The sequence below is a fragment of the Dysidea avara genome, chromosome 7, assembly GCF_963678975.1.
Source record: "Dysidea avara chromosome 7, odDysAvar1.4, whole genome shotgun sequence".
NCBI classification, from domain to species: domain Eukaryota; kingdom Metazoa; phylum Porifera; class Demospongiae; order Dictyoceratida; family Dysideidae; genus Dysidea; species Dysidea avara.
The window spans coordinates 16,416,333-16,441,788 of record NC_089278.1 but is presented as its reverse complement, the minus strand read 5'-3'; the positions used below and the strand labels follow the sequence as shown (position 1 = coordinate 16,441,788).

The 25,456-nt window shown below is 39.2% G+C and overlaps 2 protein-coding genes across 2 annotated transcripts in view; both read right to left on the bottom strand.

Annotated features, from left to right (window-relative positions):
• The window catches only part of LOC136261067 (hemicentin-1-like), a 177,266-nt gene that overhangs the window by 66,028 nt on the left and 85,782 nt on the right, over positions 1-25,456 (bottom strand). Inside the window, exons 10-11 of the mRNA XM_066055034.1 lie at positions 18,774-19,049; positions 17,928-18,159 (exon numbers count right to left, since the gene is read on the bottom strand). Coding sequence (XP_065911106.1) covers positions 17,928-18,159; positions 18,774-19,049 — 508 coding nt within the window. The remainder of the gene's footprint in view (positions 1-17,927; positions 18,160-18,773; positions 19,050-25,456) is intronic.
• On the bottom strand, positions 2,016-3,765 carry LOC136260160 (uncharacterized). The gene is made up of 2 exons (XM_066053792.1): positions 3,023-3,765; positions 2,016-2,269 (listed from the first exon to the last, which is right to left on the bottom strand). The coding sequence occupies exons 1-2, from the start codon at positions 3,670-3,672 to the stop codon at positions 2,089-2,091; spliced, it is 831 nt and encodes a 276-aa protein (XP_065909864.1). The 5' UTR covers positions 3,673-3,765; the 3' UTR covers positions 2,016-2,088.

The window sequence follows — 25,456 nt, the reverse complement described above, 5'->3', positions numbered from 1 at the left end:
AATAATTTGCATTAAACTATACTACAGTTTTTTGTGATTATGTAATCATTGCTATATTTACCATAAGTTATTTTTATTTTAATAATAAACTGCAACAGCACATGCCACAATTTTTGCAATGGAACGAACTCACCTCGACTCATTAGTGGCAACGATGGCTGTAGACACTTTGTCAATACCAAAAAAAATTTCAAGAAACAGCAGAGAGTAACACCCAGCCATGAATGCACTAGCCCAATGCCATAGATCCAGGTCTGTTGCCATGATACCCTCTATAAGCTCAAGGATGGCCTCCTTAGAAGATAGCCTTGAGAATGTAGCCTCCTTGGATTACTGATTTTTCTCTGCTGACAGAATGCGCCTGAGCAAATCTTGTGGTCTAGCTTAAACCTGCTAAACTAGTTTATGTGGCATAATTGATTTTGTGTATTCAACACGATCGGTTCATATTCTAAACCAACACTACTATCAGTTTATCAAGCTATGATAGGGTTACCAATGTAAAAAAATTAACATCTTCAAAATAATTTGTTAACTGCTGTTACATGTTGGACTAACTCTCACACAGCTACAGTGGCAGTAAATTCCATTGCCATCTTGGGGTAGAATTTGATAGAAATATCTGCAAACTTTGAGATCGTGGGCCATAACTCACGGTAGCCTTGATCCTTTATCACAATACTGGAGTTCAACCCAGGAGCATAGCAAGCTGATTTCTGATGGATGGGCATAGCTAGCTAGTATCAACTCCACACACACACACGCACGCACGCACGCACGCACGCACGCACGCACGCACGCACGCACGCACGCACGCACGCACGCACACACACACACACACACACACACACACACACACACACACACACACACACGCACATGCACACACAGAAACATACTCGCATTCATGTGAGGCATTATTTATGAAATGTGTATGCACACAAGGTCTATAGCTAGCTGTACTATTGTGTAAACAAACGCTACTTGCATGGCATGCAAATTAAATGATACACTTATAACCACATGCTGTTTTATAACTTGTAGTTCTGGTCTTCTTCACAGGTAGCTACAGTAACCACTGGCAATGATTGTCATAGTTGAACATCATGTGACATCAAGCTAGTCAAATAAATGTCACACCTTAATTAAATGAAGGTCAGGGGCACTACTTTATGAACCTGGCACAAATGGATCCTGCAAAAATAGTATTCACAATATGCAGCAGGCTGTTTAGTAGTAAAAGATTCAGTTTGGTCTCACTGAATTATAACAAATATTGTTTGCATAGATTTTGTATCTGTATAAACAGTGTGTGGTATACAGGTGACACTTCACAATGACTTGACCTTCTCATCATTCCCTGTTCCAGTCAACCTCCATGATCAAGACACATGGTAGTGTGTTGTGCGGCCCAAGAAGCCGGTGCGCAACACCCGTGAGTACATTGACAGGAAGAACGAAAACGCAATTTTTGCACCTCCGTAGCTCTGTACTGCCTTGATGAAACAAGACGATTTGTGCTGTGGACACGCCCTCAAACTTCAGCACTCCACATTCCAAATTTGAGTGAAATCGCTTCAAGCATTCCCAAGATATGCGACTTCAAAGCTTGGCTTAGTTTCTTCGTTTTTTTTTTCTTCTTATTTTCTTCCTCTTTTCGCACACTTACAAAAACTGCTATAAAACGTGAACGCCATATCCGATTGCCTTGAAATTTGGCACACAGAAGGGTGGTATAAAGACGCATCTTGCTACCATGTTTGGCTGAAATACGATAAACAGGAAAATAGTTATGAGCGACTATTCACAAAAAATATATAACACCAATATGTTGTCACTCCTACAGGGTAAACCACTTATGGGAAGAAGCTGAAAATCGGTGGGTGAATAGGTTAACTATTGAACCTTACACCTTCTGTGGTTTGAAAGAAATTGAACTAAAAACCAGGAACATACAATGAAAAAACCAACAGTGTGTAACAATTATGCAATCAAGATTTTTTTTTTCTCCCGGGCTGGATGTACTGCCCTTGCCTACCACCCCCAGCACCAAGGAGCAAGTGTGCTGGACAACTGAAAGGGGGACAACTAAAAGTCCCTAGGGCCAGCAATATGGCCCATTTCCGGGGAAGCATTGTTGGAACGATGAAGGATGGATCGTGTTCCCCGGATGCACATTGTAGCAGAACGAAGCAATGAAAATGACAGTGTGCAGCGAATCCACGCCAGAGTGCCACTATAAGATGTTGAGCTGTGGCGAGAAATAGGCCTGAGCCTATTATGCTCAAAATTTTACCTATTATTCTTTCAAGAATTTCCCAAAAAACTCTCCTATTATTCTTTTTGTTATTCTTGTATCCAACCTATTATTCCATAATTATTCTCATTCAGTATATATCTGTGGCTAGTCGCTTAGTTTTCAAGATGCTGTTTTGTCCGAATTATTAATAGCCATATATGAAGCATTCCACCTTACACATCATTTTTCTATCCATAATAGTTACAGCAGACTTAGAATAGCTACGTATCTACAGTAATAATTCAAGTGTACTTAATTATTAGTGTATTATAATAATATGCTGTAACTACTGTATAGCTAAGTTAGGTAGATAATAATGCTCAAAGACTTGAAGAAGATACACTGGTATAAGATGTACAAGTTTCAGAATTGCAGATAATCATGCAGTTAAATCCCTGATGCTGGCTGCAGATTGTTAACATGAAACGATCTGACTGCTCTATTAGAGTATTTGAGCGTTCTATTAGAGTATATCGATCTTTTAGAGGCCTTTCAGCCAGCACTCCTGTCAGCTTTATATCATTTGTAGTAGCTTAACTCTTTCTTCTAGGTAATCAAGAAGAGACACGCCCTCCAATTCCACCGATTATTCCCGTGGTCGTCCGATTATTCTAAAATTATGCCTGTAACCATCCCATAATTCCGGAATTATTCTCACGAAATTGGTGACCTATTATTCTCAAGATTATGCCGGCATAATAGGCGCAGGCCTAGCGAGAAAGCATGTCGGCCAGACGACGATAGAATGTTAGTGCTTCTCCTCCCATTCCACCGGTTGTGGAAAATACTAAAGGGGTAAAGGAAGCCTGTTCCACCTCCCGGACACGTTCGCCATACTCTCGCTTCTTCTGTAATTCATGACGGCGATATACAGATGGTATGCTGGAGTTACGGTAACTTGGTGCATTAGGGTGAAACATCCTTATGTCAAGAAAGGCACTTTGTCGCCGTCCCCAGAAACCACGTGCATGAATATCTGCCCTGGCATCATCCTGTCGATTCGCAGACTTGGGAGTGATTACTTCACCACTGAGGGGCTGTAAGGGAGGCTCAGTAGCAACATCTGAACACACCCTTGACAATAAACCTGCCGTGATGTCACGCAAGTCATTGTGTCGCACAAAGGTTAAGCCCCCATGTTGACAGACCATGGCATGGTCAATAGTAAAAGAAGCCCCACAGACACAGTGACTGGGAACATTCAGTAACTTCCATCCGTAGCGCAGATGGACAGCATCCCAGAACTCTTGTTTGTTAAGATGGAAGCCCTGCTCCTGTAATGGCAGGGCCAGCAACCAGGAAGATGCACCGGGTTCACTGTTCAAATCAACCGCCCTTTGAAGTTGGGAAGAAAGATGATCTCTTACATGCATTGCGAGTTCTTTGGAAGTTCTTCGCCGATTAAGATGAACCTGGGCCTTTACACAACGAATATCAGGGGGCCGAGCACAAACTGACTGCTTGATAATCAGATCTTTCAGGGAGGCAGTAATCAGTAGTGATGCATCAAACTGAGAATCAGAAACCTTCGTGGGATTTATAAGCCCTAAACCACCAAAACGGCAAGGAAGGGAGAGCAGGTCCCATTCATCAGCAGAGCAACCAGGGTGTCCAGAAATAGAAGGAAGAAGTTGCAATCGTATGGCATCCTCTAGTGGTTTTAAAAAAGAGCTTATATCCGGGACTGTTCTCATCAAATAAACCCATCGTCCAATCAATCCATGAGTGTAGGCACTATAAGCAGCATGTGGACGACTGTTTGCAATCCCAGCCAAGGCAGAAACCTCAGAGACCCAGGACTGCACTTTGTCAGCCACATATTCTTCTGCGAACTCTCTTGATCCCAGCACAGCACCAAGATGTCTTTGGCCACGAGCAGTTATCTGAATGTTGGTATCAGCAAAAAGCTTTTGTGCCCGAGTGAGGTGTTCTGGCTTGACAATTAGAATAGTTTCAACAGCATTTGTAAAATAGCCATAGGCTGGGCCATAAGATGAAAGTTGCCGCCACCAAGTCAGCAGTGAAGAGAGTGAACCAACAGCACTGGCATCATCAGCAAACCAAACCTGAGATACATCAGACACTTCAGTACGTAAACGACGAATCAAAGGAACCATAGCCAGTGCATACATGCCCATTGCAAGGGGGTCACCTTGCGTTGTGCCCTCAGTAGATGAAATTTCACCTTCACCAACAACAAAAAGACGGACTGGGGCATGATAAGTATTCTGCAGGATGGTAGAAAATGATGGATAAATCTTGGAAATATTGTGAAGTGCAGCTTGACGATTGACACAGTTAAATGCATTAGTAGCATCAACAAGAAGAGCAGCTTCACTTGTGGCAGCCCCAAACAATTCCTTCATTGCATGAACTGCTGCTTCAGAACCTGCCTCATGACCAGCACAAGTCTGCAGGGGGCCAGCAGCCAATACAATATCAAGATAAGCTAATAAAAAAACGACTGCTCGCCACGCCTACCAGATAAACCGCTTGGGGTAATGCTTTGAAAACTGTTGTACAGATGGAGTAATCATCTTAGAAGGGCTCTTCAATGGTGTAGAAGAATCAGACTTAAGCTACAGAGCTATAACACGAAATCCAACTTGGTACAGCAAGTGCGAGATCGAGATACTCTAATAAAGCAGTCATCCTAATAGAGCAGTCACCCTGAAGAGAATTCAAGAAATCAGCTAGAAACAAGTGACCTGTATAGAGATCAGCTACAAACAAGTCACCCTGTAGAGGGATCAGCTACAAACAATTCACCATGTAGAGAGATCAGCTAGAAGAAGTTACCTTGTAGGGAGTTCATGCAACTATGGAAAGAGACAGTTCAGCTAAAAGAAATTACCTTGTAGAGTTCAGCTGCAAAGAAACCACCATGTAGAGAGTTCAGCTACAAACAAATCTCCCTGTAGAGAGATCAATAGAAGAAGTTACCTTGCAGAGAGTTCAGCTACAAAGAAACCATCATGTAGAGAATTCAGCTACAAACAAATCTCCCTGTAGAGAGATCAGCTAGAAGAAGTTACCTTGTAGAGAGTTCAGCTACAAAGAAACCACCATGTAGAGAGTTCAGCTGCAAACCAATCTCCCTGCAGAGAGATCAGCTAGAAGAAATTTCATTGTATAGAATTCAGCTACAAACAAATCACTCTGTAGAAAGATCAGCTAGAAGAAGTCACCTTGTAGAGAGTTCAGTTACAAAGAAACCACCATGTAGATAGTTCAGCTACAAACTAGTGTCCTTGTAGAGACATCAGCTAGAAGAAGTTACCTTGTAGAGAGTTCGGCTACAAACAAATCACCCTGTAGAAAGATCAGCAAGAAGAAGTCACCTTGTAGAGAGTTCAGCTACAAAGAAACCACCATGTAGAGAGCTCAGCTTCAAACTAGTGACCTTGTAGAGACATCAGCTAGAAGAAGTTACCTTGTAGAGAGTTCAGCTACAAAGAAACCGTTCTTTAAAGAGCTCAGCTGCAAACAAATCACCTGTACAGACTTAAGCTATAAACAAATCACCCTGTAGAAAGATCAGCTAGAAGAAGCTACCTTGTAGAGAGTTCAGTTACAAAGAAACCACCATGTAGAGAATTCAGCTACAAACTAGTGACCCTGTAAAGACATCAGCTAGAAGAAGTTACCTTGTAGAGAGTTCAGCGACAAAGAAACCATTCTGTAAAGAGCTCAGCTGCAAACAAATCACATATACAGAATTCAGCTATAAACAAATTACCCTGTAGAGAGATCAATTAGAAGAAGTTATCTAGTAGATAGTTCAGCTACAAACAATTCACCCTGTAGAGAGATCAGCTGGAAGAAGTTAATTTGTAGATAGTTCAGCTACAAACAAATCACCCTGTAGAAAGACCAGTTAGAAGAAGTTACCTTGTAGAGAGTTCAGCTACAAAGAAACCATTCTGTAAAGAGCTCAGGTGCAAACAAATCATCCTGTAGAGAGATCAGCTAGAAGAAGTTAACTTGTAGAGAGTTCGGCTACAAAGAAACCATTCTGTAAAGAACTCAGCTGCAAACAAATCACCCTGTAAAAAATCAGCTACAAACAAATCACCCTGTAGTAAGATGAGCTAGAAGAAGTTACCTTGTAGAGAGTTCAGCTACAAAGAAACGACCATGTAGAGAGTTCAGCTAGAAGAAGTTACCTTGTAGAGAGTTCAGCTACAAAGAAATCATCATGTAGAGAGTTCAGCTACTAAAAAATCTCCCTGTAGAGAGATCAGCTAGAAGAAATCACCTTGTAGAGAGTTCAGCTACAAAGAAACCACCATGTAGAGAGTTCAGCTGCAAACAAATCACCCTGTAGAAAATTCAGCCACAAACAAATTGCCTTGTAGAAACATCAGTTAGAAGAAGTTACCTTGTAGTGAGTTCAGCTACAAAGAAACCATTCTGTAAAGAGCTCAGCTGCAAACAAATCACCTATACAGAATTCAGCTACAAACAAATCACCCTGTAGAGAGATCAGCTAGAAGAAGTTATCTTGTAGATAGTTCAGCTACAAACAAATCACCCTGTAGAGAGATCAGCTAGAAGAAGTTACCTTGTATTTCATTCAGCTACAAACAATTCACCCTGTAGAGAGAGCAGCTAGAAGAAGTCACCTTGTAGAGTGTTCAGTTACAAAGAAACTACCATGGAGAGTTCTGTAATAAATATATGTATTGTATATATAATTTTTACATTTACTGATAAAATCATTAAAGTACATCTGCTTCATCTTTTCTTCTTCCTGTGGTAAAGAAAAAAAGATAGGTTAAAAAAGTCCCAAAGCCAGCCATAGGCCAGCTTTGAGGACTAGGTTAAAGAAATCATCATGTAGAGAGTTCAGCTGCAAACAAATCATCCTGTAGAAAGTTCAGCTATGAAAAGATCACCCTGTAGAGAGTTCAGCTAGAAGTCCCCTTTTAGAGAGTTCAGCTACAAAGCAACCACCATGCATGTAGAGAGTTCAGCTGCAAACAAATCACCCTGTAGAGAATTCAGCTACAAACAAATCGCCCTATAGAGAGACCAGCTAGAAACAAGTCACCCTGTAGACAGATCAGCTAGAAGAAGTTACCTTGTAGAGAGTTCAGCTGCAAACAAATCACCCTGTAGAGAATTCAACTACAAACAGATAACCCTGCAGAGAGTTCAGCTAGAGTCAAGTCACCCTGTAGAGAGAATCCTGTAAAGAGTTCATCTACGTACAAGCAAATCACCCTGTAGAGAGTTCAGCTAAATTTCAAATCGCCCAGTAGAGAGATCAGCTGCAAATTATCCTGTGGGGATTAATTGACATGTAATAAATATATGCATTATATATATAATTTGTACATTTACTGATAAAATCAGAATGAGTTAAAGTATTTATAAAATCTGCTTCACTTTTTCCTTTTTCCTGTGGTAAAGAAAAATATATAGGTTAAAAAGCCCCAAAGCTGGCCATAGGCTGGGTTTGGGGTATACAAATACAAAAAGAAGTGAAATCTAATCAAAAACAGCCAAGCTGTAAAAAAAGGAGTGCGGCCCTTGAAAAGGCTATAATGAAAAAAGATGTGAAATCCAAGGTGGCGGCCAAGAAATGGCTGTGATGGTAGGTTAATGGTAAAAATTTTAATAACGACAATTCAGGTGAATTTTGTGCCAATTGACCAAGCGGCACCAAATTCACCTGAATTGTCGTTATTAAAATTTTTACCATTAACCTACCATCACAGCCATTTCTTGGCTGCCACCTTGGATTTCACATCTTTTTTCACCATAGCCTTTTTGAGGGCCGCACTCTTTTTTTACAGCTTGGCTGTTTTGGAATAGATCAAGACACACGGTAGTGTGTCGTGCAGCCCAAGAAGCCGGCGTGCAACACCAGTGAGTATATTGACAGGAAGAAAGAAAATGCAATTTTCGCACCTCCGTAGCTCTGTGTTGCCTTGATGAAACAAGACGATTTTTGCTGTGGACATGCCCTCCAACTACAGTACTCCACATTCCAAATTTGAGCGAAACCGCTTCAAGCGTTCCCGAGATATGCGACTTCAACAATTGGCTTAGTTTCTTCGTTTTTTTTTCTTCTTATTTTCTTCCTCTTGTCACACACTTCCAAAAACTGCTATAAAACGCGAACGCCATATCTGATTGCCTTGAAATTTGGCACACCGAAGGGGTATAAAGGCGCATCTGGGTACCAACTTTGTCTGGAATACAATAAACAGGCAAAGAGTTGTGAGCGATTATTCACGAAAAATAACACCAATATGTTGTCACGCCTACAGGATAAACCGCGTATGGGAAGAAGCTGAAAATCGGTGGGTGAATAGGATAACTATTGAACCTCAAACCTTTTGTGGTTTGAAAGAAATCGAGCTAAAAACCAGGAAGATACAACGAAAAAACCAACAGTGTGTAACAATTATGCAATCGAGATTAGCTAATAAAAAATGATTACTTGTCACGCCTACCAGAAAAACCACTTGGGGTAATGATTTGAAAATCACTGTACAGATGGAGTAATTATCTTAGAAAGGCTCTTCAATGGTGTAGAAGAATCAGACTTAAAGCCACGGAGTTATAACACGAAATCCAACTTGGTGTAGCAAGTGTGAGATCGAGATACTCTGATAGAGCAGTCACCCTAATAGAGCAGTCACCCTGAAGAGAATTCAAGAGATCAGCTAGAAACAAGTAACCTGTATAGAGATCAGCTACAAACAAGTCACCTGTATAGAGATCAGCTACAAAAAAGTCACCTGTAGAGAGATCAGCTACATACAATCCACCCTGTAGAAAGATCAGCTAGAAGACGTTACCTTGTAGGGAGTTCAACTATGGAAAAAGATACTTCAGCTAGAAGAAATCACCTTGTAGAGTTCAGCTACAAAGAAACTACCATGTAGAGAGTTCAGCTACAAACAAATCTCCCTGTAGAGAGATCAGCTAGAAGAAGTTTCCTTGTAGAGTTCAGCTACAAAGAAACCACCATGTAGAGAGTTCAGCTACAAACAAATCTCCGTGTAGAGAGGTCAGCTAGAAGAAGTTTCCTCAGCTACAAGCAAATATCTGTAGAAAGATCAGCTAGAAGAAGTAACCTTGTAGAGAGTTCAGTTACAAAGAAACCACCATGTAGAGAGTTCAGCTACAAATTAGTGACCTTGTAGAGACATCAGCTAGTAGAAGTTACCTTGTAGAGAGTTCAGCTACAAACAATTCACCCTGTTCAGAGATCAGTTAGAAGAAATCTTCTTGTAGAGAGTTCAGCTACAAACAAATCACCCTGTAGAATGATCAGCTAGAAGAAGTTACCTTGTAGGGAGTTCAGTTACAAAGAAACCACCATGTAGAGAATTCACACAAGAAGAAAAGCTGCATTTCAGGTATTCGGAAATCCACAGTAAATGTACAGAAATTCCATGTTTCTGTACATTTCCGGTGTTCATGAAACTTGCACATTTCCTTGACATTTCCTGAAGTAGTATAGGGCACAATTTTCATGACATTTCCAAATAGCAGTATTGATGGCATTTCTTGACATTTCCTAATGCAGGATAGATGAAATTTACTGACATTTCTGGAACACAGAAAAGATCAAATTTTCATAAATTTCTTTACATTTCCTGCACTCAGGATAGGTAGTGTCAAAATGCAAATTTCCTGTCTAGGAAATGTCAGTAAATGTCATGTGTCAACACATTTCCTAAGCACAGTATGGATGGGGGACAGTATGGTACCAGGTGTGCATTGCCCTCTCCACCAGTTCAGGACACACGACATTTCATGACATTTATGGACATTTCCTAAATGGCAAGGAACAGACAACATTAGTACTTTACAACTATAGCTAGCTTACCTACTTTAATAGAGTTTGCAAAATGCAAATTTCCTGTCTAGGAAATGTCAGTAAATGTCATGTGTCAACACATTTCCTAAGCACAGAATGGATGGGGGACAGTATGGTACCAGGTGTGCATTGCCCTCTCCACCAGTTCAGGACACATGACATTTCATGACATTTCCTAAATGGCAAGGAACAGACAACATTAGTACTTTACAACTATAGCTAGCTTACCTAGAGTTTGCAAAATGTATAAGAAACCTATATTACCAAGGTATTATTTCATTGTGGGTTTGGGTTACCACATTTCCTGTTAATGTAGGAAATGTCCAGTAAATATGATATTTCTTGAAATTTACATGACGTGTCCTTGGCCTCTATAATGTACCGTATATATTGCATTTAGGTTACACCAAGACCTTATCCTAATCTGTAAAGTGTTACGGTAGTCAGGTATGACAGCAGCTGGAGTGACAATCTTGGACTAAAATTTCACTACATGCCATGTGTCCTTGACTTAGGAAATCTCATTGAAATTTCTGAATAGTACAGGAAATGTCACTGCATGCCATGTGTCCTTGAATAAGGAAATCTCATGTAAATGTCAAATTTCTGAATAGTGTAGGAAATGTCACTGCATGTCATGTGTCCTTAAATTAGGAAATCTCATGTAAATATCAAATTTCTGGATAGTGTAGGAAATTTCACTGCATGCCATGTGTCCTTAAATTAGGAAATCTCATGTAAATGTCAAATTTCTGAATAGTATAGGAAATGTCACTGCATGCCATGTGTCTTTGAATAAGGAAATCTCATGTAAATGTCAAATTTCTGGATAGTGTAGGAAATGTCGCTGCATGCCAAGTGTCCTTGACTAAGGAAATCTCATGTAAATGTCAAATTTCTGAATAGTATAGGAAATGTCGCTGCATGCCATGTGTCCTTAAATTAGGAAATCTCATGTAAATGTCAAATTTCTGAATAGTATAGGAAATGTCACTGCATGCCATGTGTCCTTGAATAAGGAAATCTCATGTAAACGTCAAATTTCTGGATAGTGTAGGAAATGTCGCTGCATGCCATGTGTCCTTGAATAAGGAAATCTCATGTAAATGTCAAATTTCTGAATAGTATAGGAAATGTCACTGCATGCCATGTGTCTTTGAATAAGGAAATCTCATGTAAATGTCAAATTTCTGGATAGTGTAGGAAATGTCGCTGCATGCCATGTGTCCTTGACTAAGGAAATCTCATGTAAATGTCAAATTTCTGAATAGTATAGGAAATGTCGCTGCATGCCATGTGTCCTTAAATTAGGAAATCTCATGTAAATGTCAAATTTCTGAATAGTATAGGAAATGTCACTGCATGCCACGTGTCCTTGAATAAGGAAATCTCATGTAAATGTCAAATTTCTGGATAGTGTAGGAAATGTCGCTGCATGCCATGTGTCCTTGAATAAGGAAATCTCATGTAAATGTCAAATTTCTGAATAGTATAGGAAATGTCACTGCATGCCATGTGTCCTTGAATAAGGAAATCTCATGTAAATGTCAAATTTCTGGATAGTGTAGGAAATGTCACTGCATGCAATGTGTCCTTGACTTAGGAAATATAATGTAAATGTTAAATTTCTGGATAGTGTAGGAAATGTCACTGCATGCCATGTGTCCTTGACTAAGGAAATCTCATGTAAACGTCAAATTTCTGAATACATGCAGGAAATCTAACAATGCGTCAAATTTTTGGCAGAGGAAATGTACAAACACATGAAATTTCCAATGTTTTAGGAAATGTCACAACATGTGACATTTACGGTATACAGGTTTACTCCAGGTTTGGTATAGTAAATTCAACAGTTACATTTCCTGTACATTTCCATGCTGATTTTTGGTCCGGAAATGTGACTTTTTCCTGTGTCAGCTACAAACTAGTGACCCTGTAGAGACATCAGCGAGAAGAAGTTACCTTGTAGAAATTCAGCTACAAAAAAACCATTCTGTAAAGAACTCAGCTGCAAACAAATCACCTATACAGAATTCAGCTACAAACAAATCACCCTGTAGAGAGATCAGCTGGAAGAAGTTACCTTGTAGATAGTTCAGCTACAAACAAATCACCCTGTAGAAAGATCAGCTAGAAGAAGTCACCTTGTAGAGAGTTCAACTACAAAGAAACCACCATGTAGAGAGTTCAGCTGCAAACAAATCACCCTGTAGAGAGATCAGCTAGAAGAAGTCACCCTGTAGAGAGTTCAGCTACAAAGAAACCACCATGTAGAGAGTTCAGCTACAAACAAATCGCTCTGTAGAGAGATCAGCTAGAAGAAGTTACCTTGTAGAGAGTTCAGCTACAAAGAAACCATTCTGTAGAGAGCTCAGCTACAAACTAGTGAATCGCCCTGTAGAGACATCAGCTAGAAGAAGTTACCTTGTAGAGAGTTCAGCTACAAAGAAACCATTCTGTAGAGAGCTCAGCTACAAACTAGTGAATCGCCCTGTAGAGACATCAGCTAGAAGAAGTTACCTTGTAGAGAGTTCAGCTACAAAGAAACCATTCTGTAAAGAGCTCAGCTGCAAACAAATCACCTATACAGAATTCAGCTACAAACAAATCACCCTGTAGAGAGTTCAGCTACAAAGAAACCACCATGTAGAGAGTTCAGCTACAAACAAATCGCCCTGTAGAGAGATCAGCTAGAAGAAGTTACCTTGTAGAGAGTTCAGCTACAAAGAAACCAATCTGTAGAGAGCTCAGCTGCAAACAAATCACCTGTACAGAATTCAGCTACAAACAGATCACCCTGTAGAGAGATCAACTAGAAGAAATTACCTTGTAGATAGTTCAGCTACAAACAATTCACCCTGTACAGAGCTCAGTTAGAAGAAGTTTCCTTGTAGAGAGGTCAGCTACAAGCAAATCACTCTGTAGAAAGATCAGCTAGAAGAAGTCACCTTGTAGAGAGTTCAGCTACAAAGAAACCACCATATAGAGAGTTCAGCTGCAAACAAATCACCCTGTAGAAAATTCAGCCACAAACAAATTGCCCTGTAGAAACATCAGCTAGAAGAAGTTACCTTGTAGAGAGTTCAGCTACAAAGAAACCATTCTGTAAATAGCTCAGCTGCAAACAAGTCACCTATACATAATTCAGCTACAAACAAATCACCCTGTAGGGAGATCACCTAGAAGAAGTTACCTTGTAGATAGTTCAGCTACAAACAAATCACCCTGTAGAAACATCAGCTAGAAGAAGTCACCCTGTAGAGAGTTCAGCTACAAAGAAACCACCATGTAGAGAGTTCAGCTGCAAACAAATCACCCTGTAAAAAATTCAGCTACAAACAAATCGCCCTGTAGAGAGATCACCTAGAAGAAGTTACTTTGTAGAGAGTTCAGCTACAAAGAAACCATCATGTAGAGAGTTTAGCCATGAACAAATCACCTGTAGAGAGTTCAGCTACAAACAAATTACAGAGATCAGCTAGAAGAAGTTACCTTGTAGAGAGTTCAGCTACAAACAATTCACCCTGTACAGAGATCAACTAGAAGAAATTACCTTGTGGAGAGTTCAGCTACAAACAAATCACCCTGTAGAGAGATCAGCTAGAAGAAGTCACCTTGTAGAGAGTTCAGCTACAAAGAAACCACCATGTAGGGAGTTCAGCTAGAAGAAGTTACCTTGTAGAGAGTTCAGCTACAAAGAAACTACCATATAGAGAGTTCAGCTGCAAACAAATCACCCTGTAGAAAAATCAGCTACAAACAAATCACCCTGTAGAGAGATCACCTAGAAGAAGTTACTTTGTAGAGAGTTCAGCTACAAAGAAACCATCATGTAGAGAGTTTAGCCATGAACAAATCACCTGTAGAGAGTTCAGCTACAAACAAATTACAGAGATCAGCTAGAAGAAGTTACCTTGTAGAGAGTTCAGCTACAAACAATTCACCCTGTACAGAGATCAACTAGAAGAAATCACCCTGTAAAGAATTCAGCTACAAACAAGTGATCCTGTAGAGAGATCAGCTAGAATAAGTTACCTTGTAGATTCAACTACAAACAAATCACCCTGTAGAGAGATCAGCTAGAAGAAGTCACCTTGTAGAGAGTTCAGTTACAAAGAAACCGCCATGTATAGAGTTCAGTCACCCTGTAGAGAGTTCAGCTAGAAACAATTTACCCTGTAGAGAGATCAGCTAGAAACAGTGATCCTGTAGAGAGATCAGCTAAAAGAAGTTACCTCGTAGAGAGTTCAGCTGCAAACAAATCACCCTGTAGAAAGATCAGCTAGAAAAAGTTACCTTGTAGATAGATCAGCTACAAACAAATCACCCTGTAGAGAGATCAGCTAGAAGAAGTTACCCTGTAGATCGTTCAGCTACAAACAATTCACCCTGTAGAGAGAGCAGCTAGAAGAAGTCACCTTGTAGAGTGTTCAGTTACAAACAATTCACCCTGTAGGGAGAGCAGCTAGAAGAAGTCACCTTGTAGAGTGTTCAGTTACAAAGAAACCACCATGTAGAGTTCTGTAATAAATATATGTATTATATATATATATAATTTGTACATTTATTGATAAAATCAGAAATATTTAAAGTATTCATCTGCTTCATCTTTTCTTCTTCCTGTGGAAAAGAAAAAACAGATAGGTTTAAAAAGCCCCAAAGCTGGCCATAGGCCGGCTTTGGGGTGTACAAATACAAAAAGAAGTGAAATCTAATCCAAAACAGCCAAGCTGTAAAAAAAGGGTGCAGCCCTCAAAAAGGCTATGGTGACAAAAGATGTGAAATCCAAGGTGGCGGCCAAGAAATGGCTGTGATGGTAAGTTAATGGTAAAAATTTTAATAACGACAATTCAGATGAATTTTTGTGCCACTTGGTCTTGGCACAAAATTCACCTGAATTGTCGTTATTAAAATTTTTACCATTAACCTACCATCACAGCCATTTCTTGGCCGCCACCTTGGATTTCACATCTTTTTTCACCATAGCCTTTTTGAAAGCCGCACCGTTTTTTTACAGCTTGGCTGTTTTGGATTAGATACAATTATATCAAGTGTATCTAGAAGAGAATTGAATTTGCTTCTTTTCCACTTGACTTCATCAGTCAGCAGTGTATGGTACACCACCTTGGGTGTACAGCACTTTCCGTAGTAGACTAAAATATGCTTGATAACTAAAATATCAGCCTCTTATTGGTGCGATCCAAGACATTTAATATCTGTGCTTGAATTGCACTGTGGTACAATACTTCAACTCCATCTTTAAAATTTAAACTGCGCTTACATGCATCTACTGGAGGTGTGAATGGGACTTTCCAAGAGACTTCCCCAAAATACATAATGTGATCCATATAAATTGCATTCTTTGTCCTACTTATTCATAACTCAACAATGTGGTACTTGTGCTATTATAGGCTGTCACAGAGTTGTTTGTGTGCTGCCTGAATTTAGTGTAGCGTATAACTAGTATTGAGCTAGCTACTTTTGATGGTTATGCAAAAATTGATGATGGTTGGGCAAGGAACTGTGATGACTGGGCAAATGCCTGGTCATGCCCACCCTTGGCTACATCACTGGTTCGACCTTCCGCTGCGCTTATTTAAAAGCATTGGTAGTTTGATTGGTGTGGTAGGTTCCTTTCACTCATCACTTGAGCATGATTTTGAACTCTAAAAATGGGTTTTCGTTTACAGACACCAAACAAAAAAAACTTCCTCATATCAGTTATCCATCAATATGAAAGTTACACACAAAGTATGGTTAAATTTAAACTTCTCTAACCATCTGGGTGAATCCAAAATAGGGCAAAATTTGCCAAAAGTCACACCTTGACAACATACCATATGAGCAGAAATTTTGTCATGGAATTAAAATTGGTGAATTGGCGGACACTCACATTAAAATCTCGCCATTAGTGTTTCTAATATTTTAACCGATTGAACAGGTGAAAGATCAAGCAAAAAGCAAGGTGGTGTATCTAGATTGATGTACTACTGGAGGTCATCCAGCAATTAATCAAACAATTTTACGATTGTATGTATATCACAGATTAAGGAGGTCCTATACCATTTCACCGAACAAAGATACTGCTCGAGGAAGATACACCTCAAGAAACATGCAGCAGAGCTGGATCATAACTAGCTACTTGGCATGGAGAATGTTTCCAATCACTTCGTTTCCTATTGTTACACTGTCATGGATTCTCCGTCTTACATGAAGCTCTCCAGTATGTGAGCCAACAAAGTAAAGGTACATACATCTTTGTAAATGAGAAGCTAGCTACACAATTTGCTACCACGGGGACTCCACTTTGCATTTCGTCAAATTAAACTATCACCAAATACAAATTATTAAGCAAACACCAAATATTCTGCTTGCCAAAATTTCTGTTTACACGGTATAGCTTGCCAAACCAACTTCTTAAAAACAGAAATCTTGGTGTAAAACAACAGCATGTAGATCTATAACATAATTATAGCTATAGCAACAAGGTTATTTCTATCAGGAGCTGTAAAATAATACTAAGCAAACTCACAGGATTTCCACTATTATCATGATTTAAACACTGGACATTTTGTGCAGTGCTATTAACTAGTGATGCACCGATACCGATACTAGTATCGGTATCGGCCCTATTTTGGCAGTATCGGACTTTTATCGGTAAAGCTAAAATTCCCGATACCAACCGATACTTTAAATGACATCATTTAATTACTTATCAAGATGGCGGCGTACATAGCGCATTGAACGGAGTTGAGCAAAAGCTGATGTAAGCCATGACTTCCTTAAAAGAAGCCAGCTACTAGCAGTATTAGTACAGTGGAAACTGGAGTAAGCCACAAAATAGGATTCATTGAAGCCATAAACTTATCTTCGCGTAATTGATAGCCACAAAACCAGCAAACTGTAGTTGATGGGATTAACAAATGAGTTTAGTAAGCTAAATCACTAGCTGTTTCTCGTGAAAAATTCCTGTGGGGCAAAGTATCGGTATCGGATCGGTATCGGCCATTTCTGGCCTCAAATGTATTGGTATCGGATCGGTAGTGAATAAGTCGTATCGGTGCATCACTACTATTAACAGTATTTACAGACTGTAATTGTGTCCTTCTGCAAAGATTGGCACAATTTAAGCAGCATATCATCAGTGGCTACACCCAAGCCTAGTCATGTGAGCCTGATTGGATTGGCTAAATGCTTGCATAGTTGAACTGTAGATAACAATAACGTTGCTACTAGCAATATATACCATTGCTACTAGGTACACTTTATGAAACCTACAGTTGTTTTATGCTAGAGTTTCTATTTGTAAGCATGTTTTGTAGTCAAGGTGTGATTTTTGGCAAATTATTCCTTATTTCAGGTTCACCCAGATTTGATCATACTTTGCATGTGACTTCTTTTTTGATGGATGACTTGATGTGAGAAGTTAACTTGACCATCAACATTGTGTGAGAGTCATGCAAAGGTCATTCACAGTTATATCCATAGTGGTATACGTGTGCTGTCATCAATATGTATCATAGAAAGGCCAAACACATTTCGATATCTTATCATTATGTCATGACAAAGAGTATCACATAACATTTGTAATGACCGAACGTTTTTAACATTTGTTGTGACAAGTTGGTGCAGTTAAAAGTGCTGCAATTTTAGCATCAATATTACATGACAGTCACACAAGGTTATTCACAGTAATCCATAAAGCATGTACACGTGTTGCTGTATGCGTGCAAAGACCAACTCCATGTGGTAATTCATTATGATAAGTATACTTGTACATCTATGTACCTTGACTAGTTTGGAACATCCATATCCCCTGAATACCTACATTGCTTGTATGTGTAATATTAATGATCTGTAAAGTATCTGATTCAGGAACATTAAAAAAGTTAGCACCATTCTGTGTGCTATAGCCAACCACAGCATTATGTAATGTCCACTGCAACAGTTGATCAGCATATAGAAATATCACAAATGAGTTTTCTCCATTAGTAACCAATACACATTGAAATGTATTTGTCTGTAAGAAATAAACCATTATATTGATTGCAGTTGATATAATATTACGTATCCTGAAACTTTACAGCAATTGTTCTTTTTGTTTTACATAAACTTGTATTCACATATGATCATACATTTCCTTAATGAAGAATATAAGTGACTGCTTAAGTTACAATACTTCATACATCTGACAATTTCTACTGACATTTATGTCTCGACTTGAAAAAATACCTTTTAAACTGATACACATAATTCATCACAACGTACTAAAGCAAACTCTGGCACTCAATATCAATAATAAGGGGAACAAAAAATTAACACATCATATTTCACTGCACAATCAACACGATGCAACAAAAAACACTGGATAACACATGGCACTCTGTTTGACAACTCATAGACCATACACTTAGAGCACTGGCTGACAAACCAAATTTTGAAGAATGATAAAATTCAGTCAATGCATTACACTTAAAACAGGATCCTAGCTTTCCTAAATACTGTTTAAACACTAATCAACAAGGTATCTTTTCATCAGATAAGGGCAGCACTGATGCTCTATTCCTGGTCAGACAAGTTACACATAATATGCCAGAGTAGAGAATATTGTGTGTACATATTCTATACTCTTACCCTATCAGTCCCTCTAGGATAATACCCAACAGCATCCCATGTGGCAATGAACAAATTAGTGACAGTAAAGTATGGTAGAGATAGCGATAATTGTAATTCTCTTGCTGCCCTGTCAAGTAGCATAAAATCACTAGTTTCTCGATAATACACAACTCCAGTTCCTTGAGTATCAACATCATCCCAGTATGGGGCAATTATGTAATGATGAATAGGAAATAGTTTAGGATTATATGACTTGTATAATACTTCAAAGGTGATAAATCCATTGTTATTAACCTGTGAAGATATTATCACAATGTATTTTGTGAACAAGGAAGTTAGTAGCACAACTATGTATTATAAAGCTATGTTTTATTGTTATTATTGTTATTAGAGCTTTACAGTGCATGACCAGCACTGAAGGTCTGACAGCAACATGTGCTAAAGCCTTTGGATTACCTTACCTAACAAACTGGAACTAGAGACTTAAACATTACTTAACCTACAGTAGCTACAATAAGGTGAAACAGAAAATGGGACAAAGAAAGGAAAAAAATCCCTCCTACCCCACCCAATGTCTAGTTAGGAACCACACTCAGCCTTCTCCAAGAGGGATGGATTTTTTTCTTTTAACCTTATGTATTTATTATTATTAGAGCTTATTATCACCCATAACAAGTATGCAATTGAAATTCTTTATACAGAACTCATATATACTCTAAAGAAACAAATCAGGTCATGGAGAAGTAACAAAATCAAGACACATGAAAGTGCGTTGTACAGTCAAGTACAGCTAATGGGGGCATGCAACAGACAACTGTGTATTTTACAGGAATCAAGAAAATGCTATTCACGTATCTGTAGCTGGATAGTGCTTGAACAGAAAGTAAGCATTGTTCCTATGAAAAATCCCTTGAGGTAGGGAATTTTCTTTTCCAAATTTTAGTTCAATCTTCCCAGCCATTAGTGAGATATGCACCTTCAAAGTTGGTCCTATGTTCTTCATAATTATTTTTCTTAATTTTCTTTTCGTATAGTTTAGAAAACTGTAATAACTTGTGCATGTTTGGTCAATGTACTTCAAATTTAGAGAGCAGTAAGAGCATATTAAAGTGCATGTACAGTAAAATTTTTGTACATATTAGATTTACAGCAAAAGAGTTATATACGTATGCAATTTTGAAAAATTACAAATCCAACTTGTTTTCATGCCTTCTGAATAGCTTCAAAATCAGTCTGTACATGGAGTAGCAGTGCAGACCTTTTGTGGCTTGAAAAAAATGAGATGATGATCATTGAGTTAAAACAAAAGTGCCAACAATGTGTAACAGGTGCATGACCTGGTTTTGTGAAAAAAGAACAATTTGTTGTTCATAACTACTAGGTAAACCACTGAAGGGAATCATACAAAAATTGGAATGTAAGTAGATCAATCACTGTAGAACAGCTATTCAGTGGATCAAAACCCATTAAGTTATAATGCAAAAACCAACTACATGTAGCTAACCAGCACATGATCAAGATACTCTAATAGTACAGCCACCCTATTAGAGCATTCTGTAGAGAGTTCAGCTAGAAACCAATCACCCTGTTGACAGTTCAGCTGCATAACAAGTCACCCTGAAGGAAGTTCAGCTATGTAACAAGTCACTGCAGCTACATTACAAGTTACCCTGTAGCACTGTACGGTTCAGCTACATTACAAGTCAGAGTTCAGCTGCATTACAAGTCACCCTGGTTACATTACAAGTCACCCTGTTATATAGTTGCAAAACAATTGTGTATATATATACAGTATGATATCAAACAATACAGTAGTACTGTTTAAGTAGGGATCACCCCAAAGTGATGCATGCCACCAATATTGCTGCCTTTAAAAATCATCTTAGAGAACAACACATGACAAAAATCACCTTTACAAAATAATATTAGTCCATGAAATACAGCATTGAAAACAAGAAAACACTTACCAGTTACCAATAAAGATTTTTTTAATTCCAAAAACTTGAAATTTAGTCTGCCTCACTAGCCTAGAGGCCAAACGAAGCAGCGCATGACCACCATTTTATGCCACAATGTGCCTTTTGGTGTTCCAATGAGTGTTTTCGCTCTGCGCCTTATCCTTCCTTTTATTTTCAATCAGGTTGGTTGTCTTCTTCTTCAAGCATCGAAACCATATCGAGGCATTACTTTTCTGTATCAACACTTTCTTAAGCAGGATATTTAGATGCCACAAAATAATTTCAGAAAGCGCTTACACTGCTGAAAAAGTAGGGCACTTATAATTTCCCAAATATAGTAATATAGTGTTTCACATGATACTTTAAGGCTGCTGATACAGCAGCTAGGTTGTCACTTCAACTTTTGCCAATGCCTGGACTGCAACTGACAAAGAGGTTTGCTGCTTAATAGATAGATTGATATCCAACAGCTTGTTCCTTTGAACAAACTGACTCAGCCACAAGTTGAATAGTCTACTAAATACTTGAGTGGATAGTTTCTCTGACGAGAAGATTTTATTGCTTCATCCTGTTACTCGAGACAACTGAAAGGGCCTGTTCCTTTGAACAACTTCTGGCCTGGGTGAATAGAGTGACTATCCCTCAGACTGACTACTGAGCTGCTCAGTCGTACTAAGAAAGGTCATAGGTCTGAGCACCACTGCTAGGACGATCAGAGGTAAATTATGCATTGTGCTATGGGCCCAAGCACTGCCAATTTTGGCACACTATGTACTTTAATAAGCTGTTCAGGAACTTAATAGCTAGCTATATAGTTTAAAATGAGATTGTTACACTCATTAATTGGTCAGGAGTGAGTTGTATTTTCTTTACTTGTCTCATCATGTTTATATGTGACTGGATTTTGGAAAAACGATCCAAATCGCACATTAGAAGTTTCGGGATAAACGGTTTTAAAGAATTGAAGCCAGCATAACTCTCCAAGGATAGCAAGCACGCGTTTGAAATTTACACAAAAGATGCATCAATCTGTTACCTTTCAGGCCACGTCCAGTACTTGTAGCTGCTTGTAGAGTTTCCCACCAAATAAGATAGAAAATCTGAGCAGTTGGACGAGCGAAGTAGTATCACGAGTGCTCACAAAGGGGTGGGGGGTGGCGGGGAGGGCAAGAGATAGACCTCATAATGGAGGCAGACCACGATTGGAGTCCAGACACGAGAATAGAGGGCCATGCTGGCTCCTTAGTGGCTGATATGTAGCAAAATCAACAGAGAAAATGTCTGGCCAACATTATAAGGCTGTCCACCAGTAAACCACTGGTTCTTGCCAAGCCAGGTCCTTCACAAGGCCTGAAACCACCATTTGAGTACTCCACACCGCCCAGAAAAGACGTCTGTTAAAACCAGCCTCGAGTAGTTTGAGTAGTACTGAGGGTCAAAACTAGCAGTACGATAGTGTAGCTATCCACTGGTGGTGTTAGTTTGATTTTGCCTGATGTGCAATTTGGATTGGTTTTGTAAAATCTGGTCACATATAGTAGTTATATTAGCTATGCTGTGCAGCTGTATTGTAAACTGTAGTTCATCATCAATACTTAAATCTCTGCAGACATTCCTATCTCTACATGATCATTATCCTGTTGCTCTTCCTATATAGTTATAAAAAGTATGCAGCCTAAAACAGTACACTTATACATAGCTACAGCTAGCTATAGCTGAACTTAAAAACTCAATAAACCAGTATATTAAAACTGCTATAAAACGCGAACGCCATATCCGATCGCCTTGAAATGTGGCACACAGAAGGGGGGTATAAAGGCGCATCTCTGTACCAACTTTGGCTGGAATACGATAAACAGGCAAAGAGTTATGAGCGATTATTCATGAAAAATAACACCAATATGTTGTCACGCCTACAGGGTAAACCGCGTATGGGAAGAAGCTGAAAATCGGTGGGTGAATAGGTTAACTATTGAACCTCAAACCTTTTGTGGTTTGAAAGAAATCGAGCTAAAACACGGGAAGATACAACGAAAATACCAACAGTGTGTAACAATTACGCAATCGAGATTAGTTAATAAAAAACGACTGCTTGCCACGCCTACCAGGTAAACCGCTTGGGGTAATGCTTTGAAAATCGCTGTACAGATGGAGTTATCATCTTAGAAAGGCTCTTCAATGGTGTAGAAGAATCAGACTTAAAGCCACGGAGTTATAACACGAAATCCAATTTGGTGTAGCAAGTGCGAGATCGAGATACTCTAATAGAGCAGTCATCCTAATAGAGCAGTCACCCTGAAGAGAATTCAAGAGATCAGCTAGAAACAAGTAACCTGTATAGAGATCAGCTACAAACAAGTCACCCTGTAGAGAGATCAGCCACAAACAATTCACCCTGTAGAGAGATCAGCTAGAAGAAGTTACCTTGTAGGGAATTCATGCAACTATAGAAAGAGATAATTCAGCTAGAAGAAATCACCTTGTAGAGTTCAGCTACAAAGAAACCACAATGTAGAGAGTTCAGCTACAAACAAATCACCCTGTAGAGAGATCAGCTACAAAGAAATCTCCCTGTAGAGAGATCAGCTAGGAGAAGTTTCCTTGTAGAGAGTTCAGTTACAAAGAAACCACCATGTAGAGAATTCGTTTACAAACTAGTGACCCCATAGAGACATCAGCTAGAAGAAGTTTCCTTGTAGAGAGTTCAGCCACAAACAAATCACCCTGTAGAAAGATCAGCTAGAAGAAGTTACCTTGTAGAGAGTTCAGTTACAAAGAAACCACCACGTAGAAAGTTCAGCTATAAACTAGTGACCTTGTGGAGACATCAGCTAGAAGAAACTACCTTGTAGAGAGTTCAGCTACAAAGAAACCATTCTGTAAAGAGCTCAGCTGCAAACAAATCACCTGTACAGAATTCAGCTACAAACAAATCACCCTGTAGAAAGATCAGCTAGAAGAAGTCACCTTGTAGAGAGTTCAGCTACAAAGAAACCACCATGTAGGGAGTTCAGCTAGAAGAAGTTACCTTGTAGAGAGTTCAGCTACAAAGAAACCATCATGAAGAGAGTTCAGCTGCAAACAAATCTCCCTGTAGAGAGTTCAGTTAGAAGAAGTTACCTTGTAGAGAGTTCAGCTACAAAGAAAGCATTCTGTAAAGAGCTCAGCTGCAAACAAATCACCTGTACAGAATTCAGCTACAAACAAATCACCCTGTAGAGAGATCAGCTAGAAGAAATTATCTTGTAGATAGTTTAGCTACAAACAAATCACCCTGTAGAGAGATGAGCTAGAAGAAGTTACCTTGTAGAGAGTTCAGCTACAAAGAAACCATCATGAAGAGAGTTCAGCTGCAAACAAATTTCCCTGTAGAGAGTTTAGTTAGAAGAAGTTACCTTGTAGAGAGTTCAGCTACAAAGAAAGCATTCTGTAAAGAGCTCAGCTGCAAACAAATCACCTGTACAGAATTCAGCTACAAACAAATCACCCTGTAGAGAGATCAGCTAGAAGAAATTATCTTGTAGATAGTTCAGCTACAAACAAATCACCCTGTAGAGAGATCAACTAGAAGAAATTACCTTGTAGAGAGTTCAGCTACAAATTTAAAGAAACCATCATGTGGAGAGTTCAGCTGCAAACAAATCACCTGTAGAGAGTTCAGCTACAAAGAAACCACCATGTAGGGAGTTCAGCTAGAAGAAGTTACCTTGTAGAGAGTTCAGCTACAGAGAAACCATCATGAAGAGAGTTCAGCTGCAAACAAATCTCCCTGTAGAGAGTTCAGTTAGAAGAAGTTACCTTGTAGAGAGTTCAGCTACAAAGAAACCATCATGAAGAGAGTTCAGCTACAAACAAATCTCCCTGTAGAGAGTTCAGTTAGAAGAAGTTACCTTGTAGAGAGTTCAGCTACAAAGAAACCATCATGAAGAGAGTTCAGCTGCAAACAAATCTCCCTGTAGAGAGCTCAGTTAGAAGAAGTTACCTTGTAGAGAGTTCAGCTACAAAGAAACCATCATGAAGAGAGTTCAGCTACAAACAAATCACCCTGTAGAGAGATCAGCTAGAAGAAGTCACCTTGTAGAGAGTTCAGCTACAAAGAAACCACCATATAGAGAGTTCAGCTGCAAACAAATCACCCTGTAGAAAAATCAGCTACAAACAAATCACCCTGTAGAAAGATCAGCTAGAAGAAGTCACCTTGTAGAGAGTTCAGTTACAAAGAAACCACCACGTAGAAAGTTCAGCTACAAACTAGTGACCTTGTGGAGACATCAGCTAGAAGAAACTACCTTGTAGAGAGCTCAGCTACAAAGAAACCATTCTGTAAAGAGCTCAGCTGCAAACAAATCACCTGTACAGAATTCAGCTACAAACAAATCACCCTGTAGAAAGATCAGCTAGAAGAAGTCACTTTGTAGAGAGTTCAGCTACAAAGAAACCACCATGTAGGGAGTTCAGCTAGAAGAAGTTACCTTGTAGAGAGTTCAGCTACAAAGAAACCATCATGAAGAGAGTTCAGCTGCAAACAAATCACCCTGTAGAGAGATCAGCTAGAAGAAGTCACCTTGTAGAGAGTTCAGCTACAAAGAAACTACCATATAGAGAGTTCAGCTGCAAACAAATCACCCTGTAGAAAAATCAGCTACAAACAAATCACCCTGTAGAAAGATCAGCTAGAAGAAGTCACCTTGTAGAGAGTTCAGCTACAAAGAAACCACCATGTAGGGAGTTCAGCTAGAAGAA

What these genes read in the sequence shown, in the direction of transcription:
- LOC136260160 (XM_066053792.1), bottom strand. Translation starts at nt 3,672, where the DNA reads ATGCATGTAAGAGATCATCTTTCTTCCCAACTTCAAAGGGCGGTTGAT. An exon ending in TATCGTCGTCTGGCCGACAT is followed by an intron (nt 2,270 to 3,022) that starts GCTTTCTCGCTA and finishes TAATAGGCTCAG; the next exon opens with GCCTATTTCTCGCCACAGCT.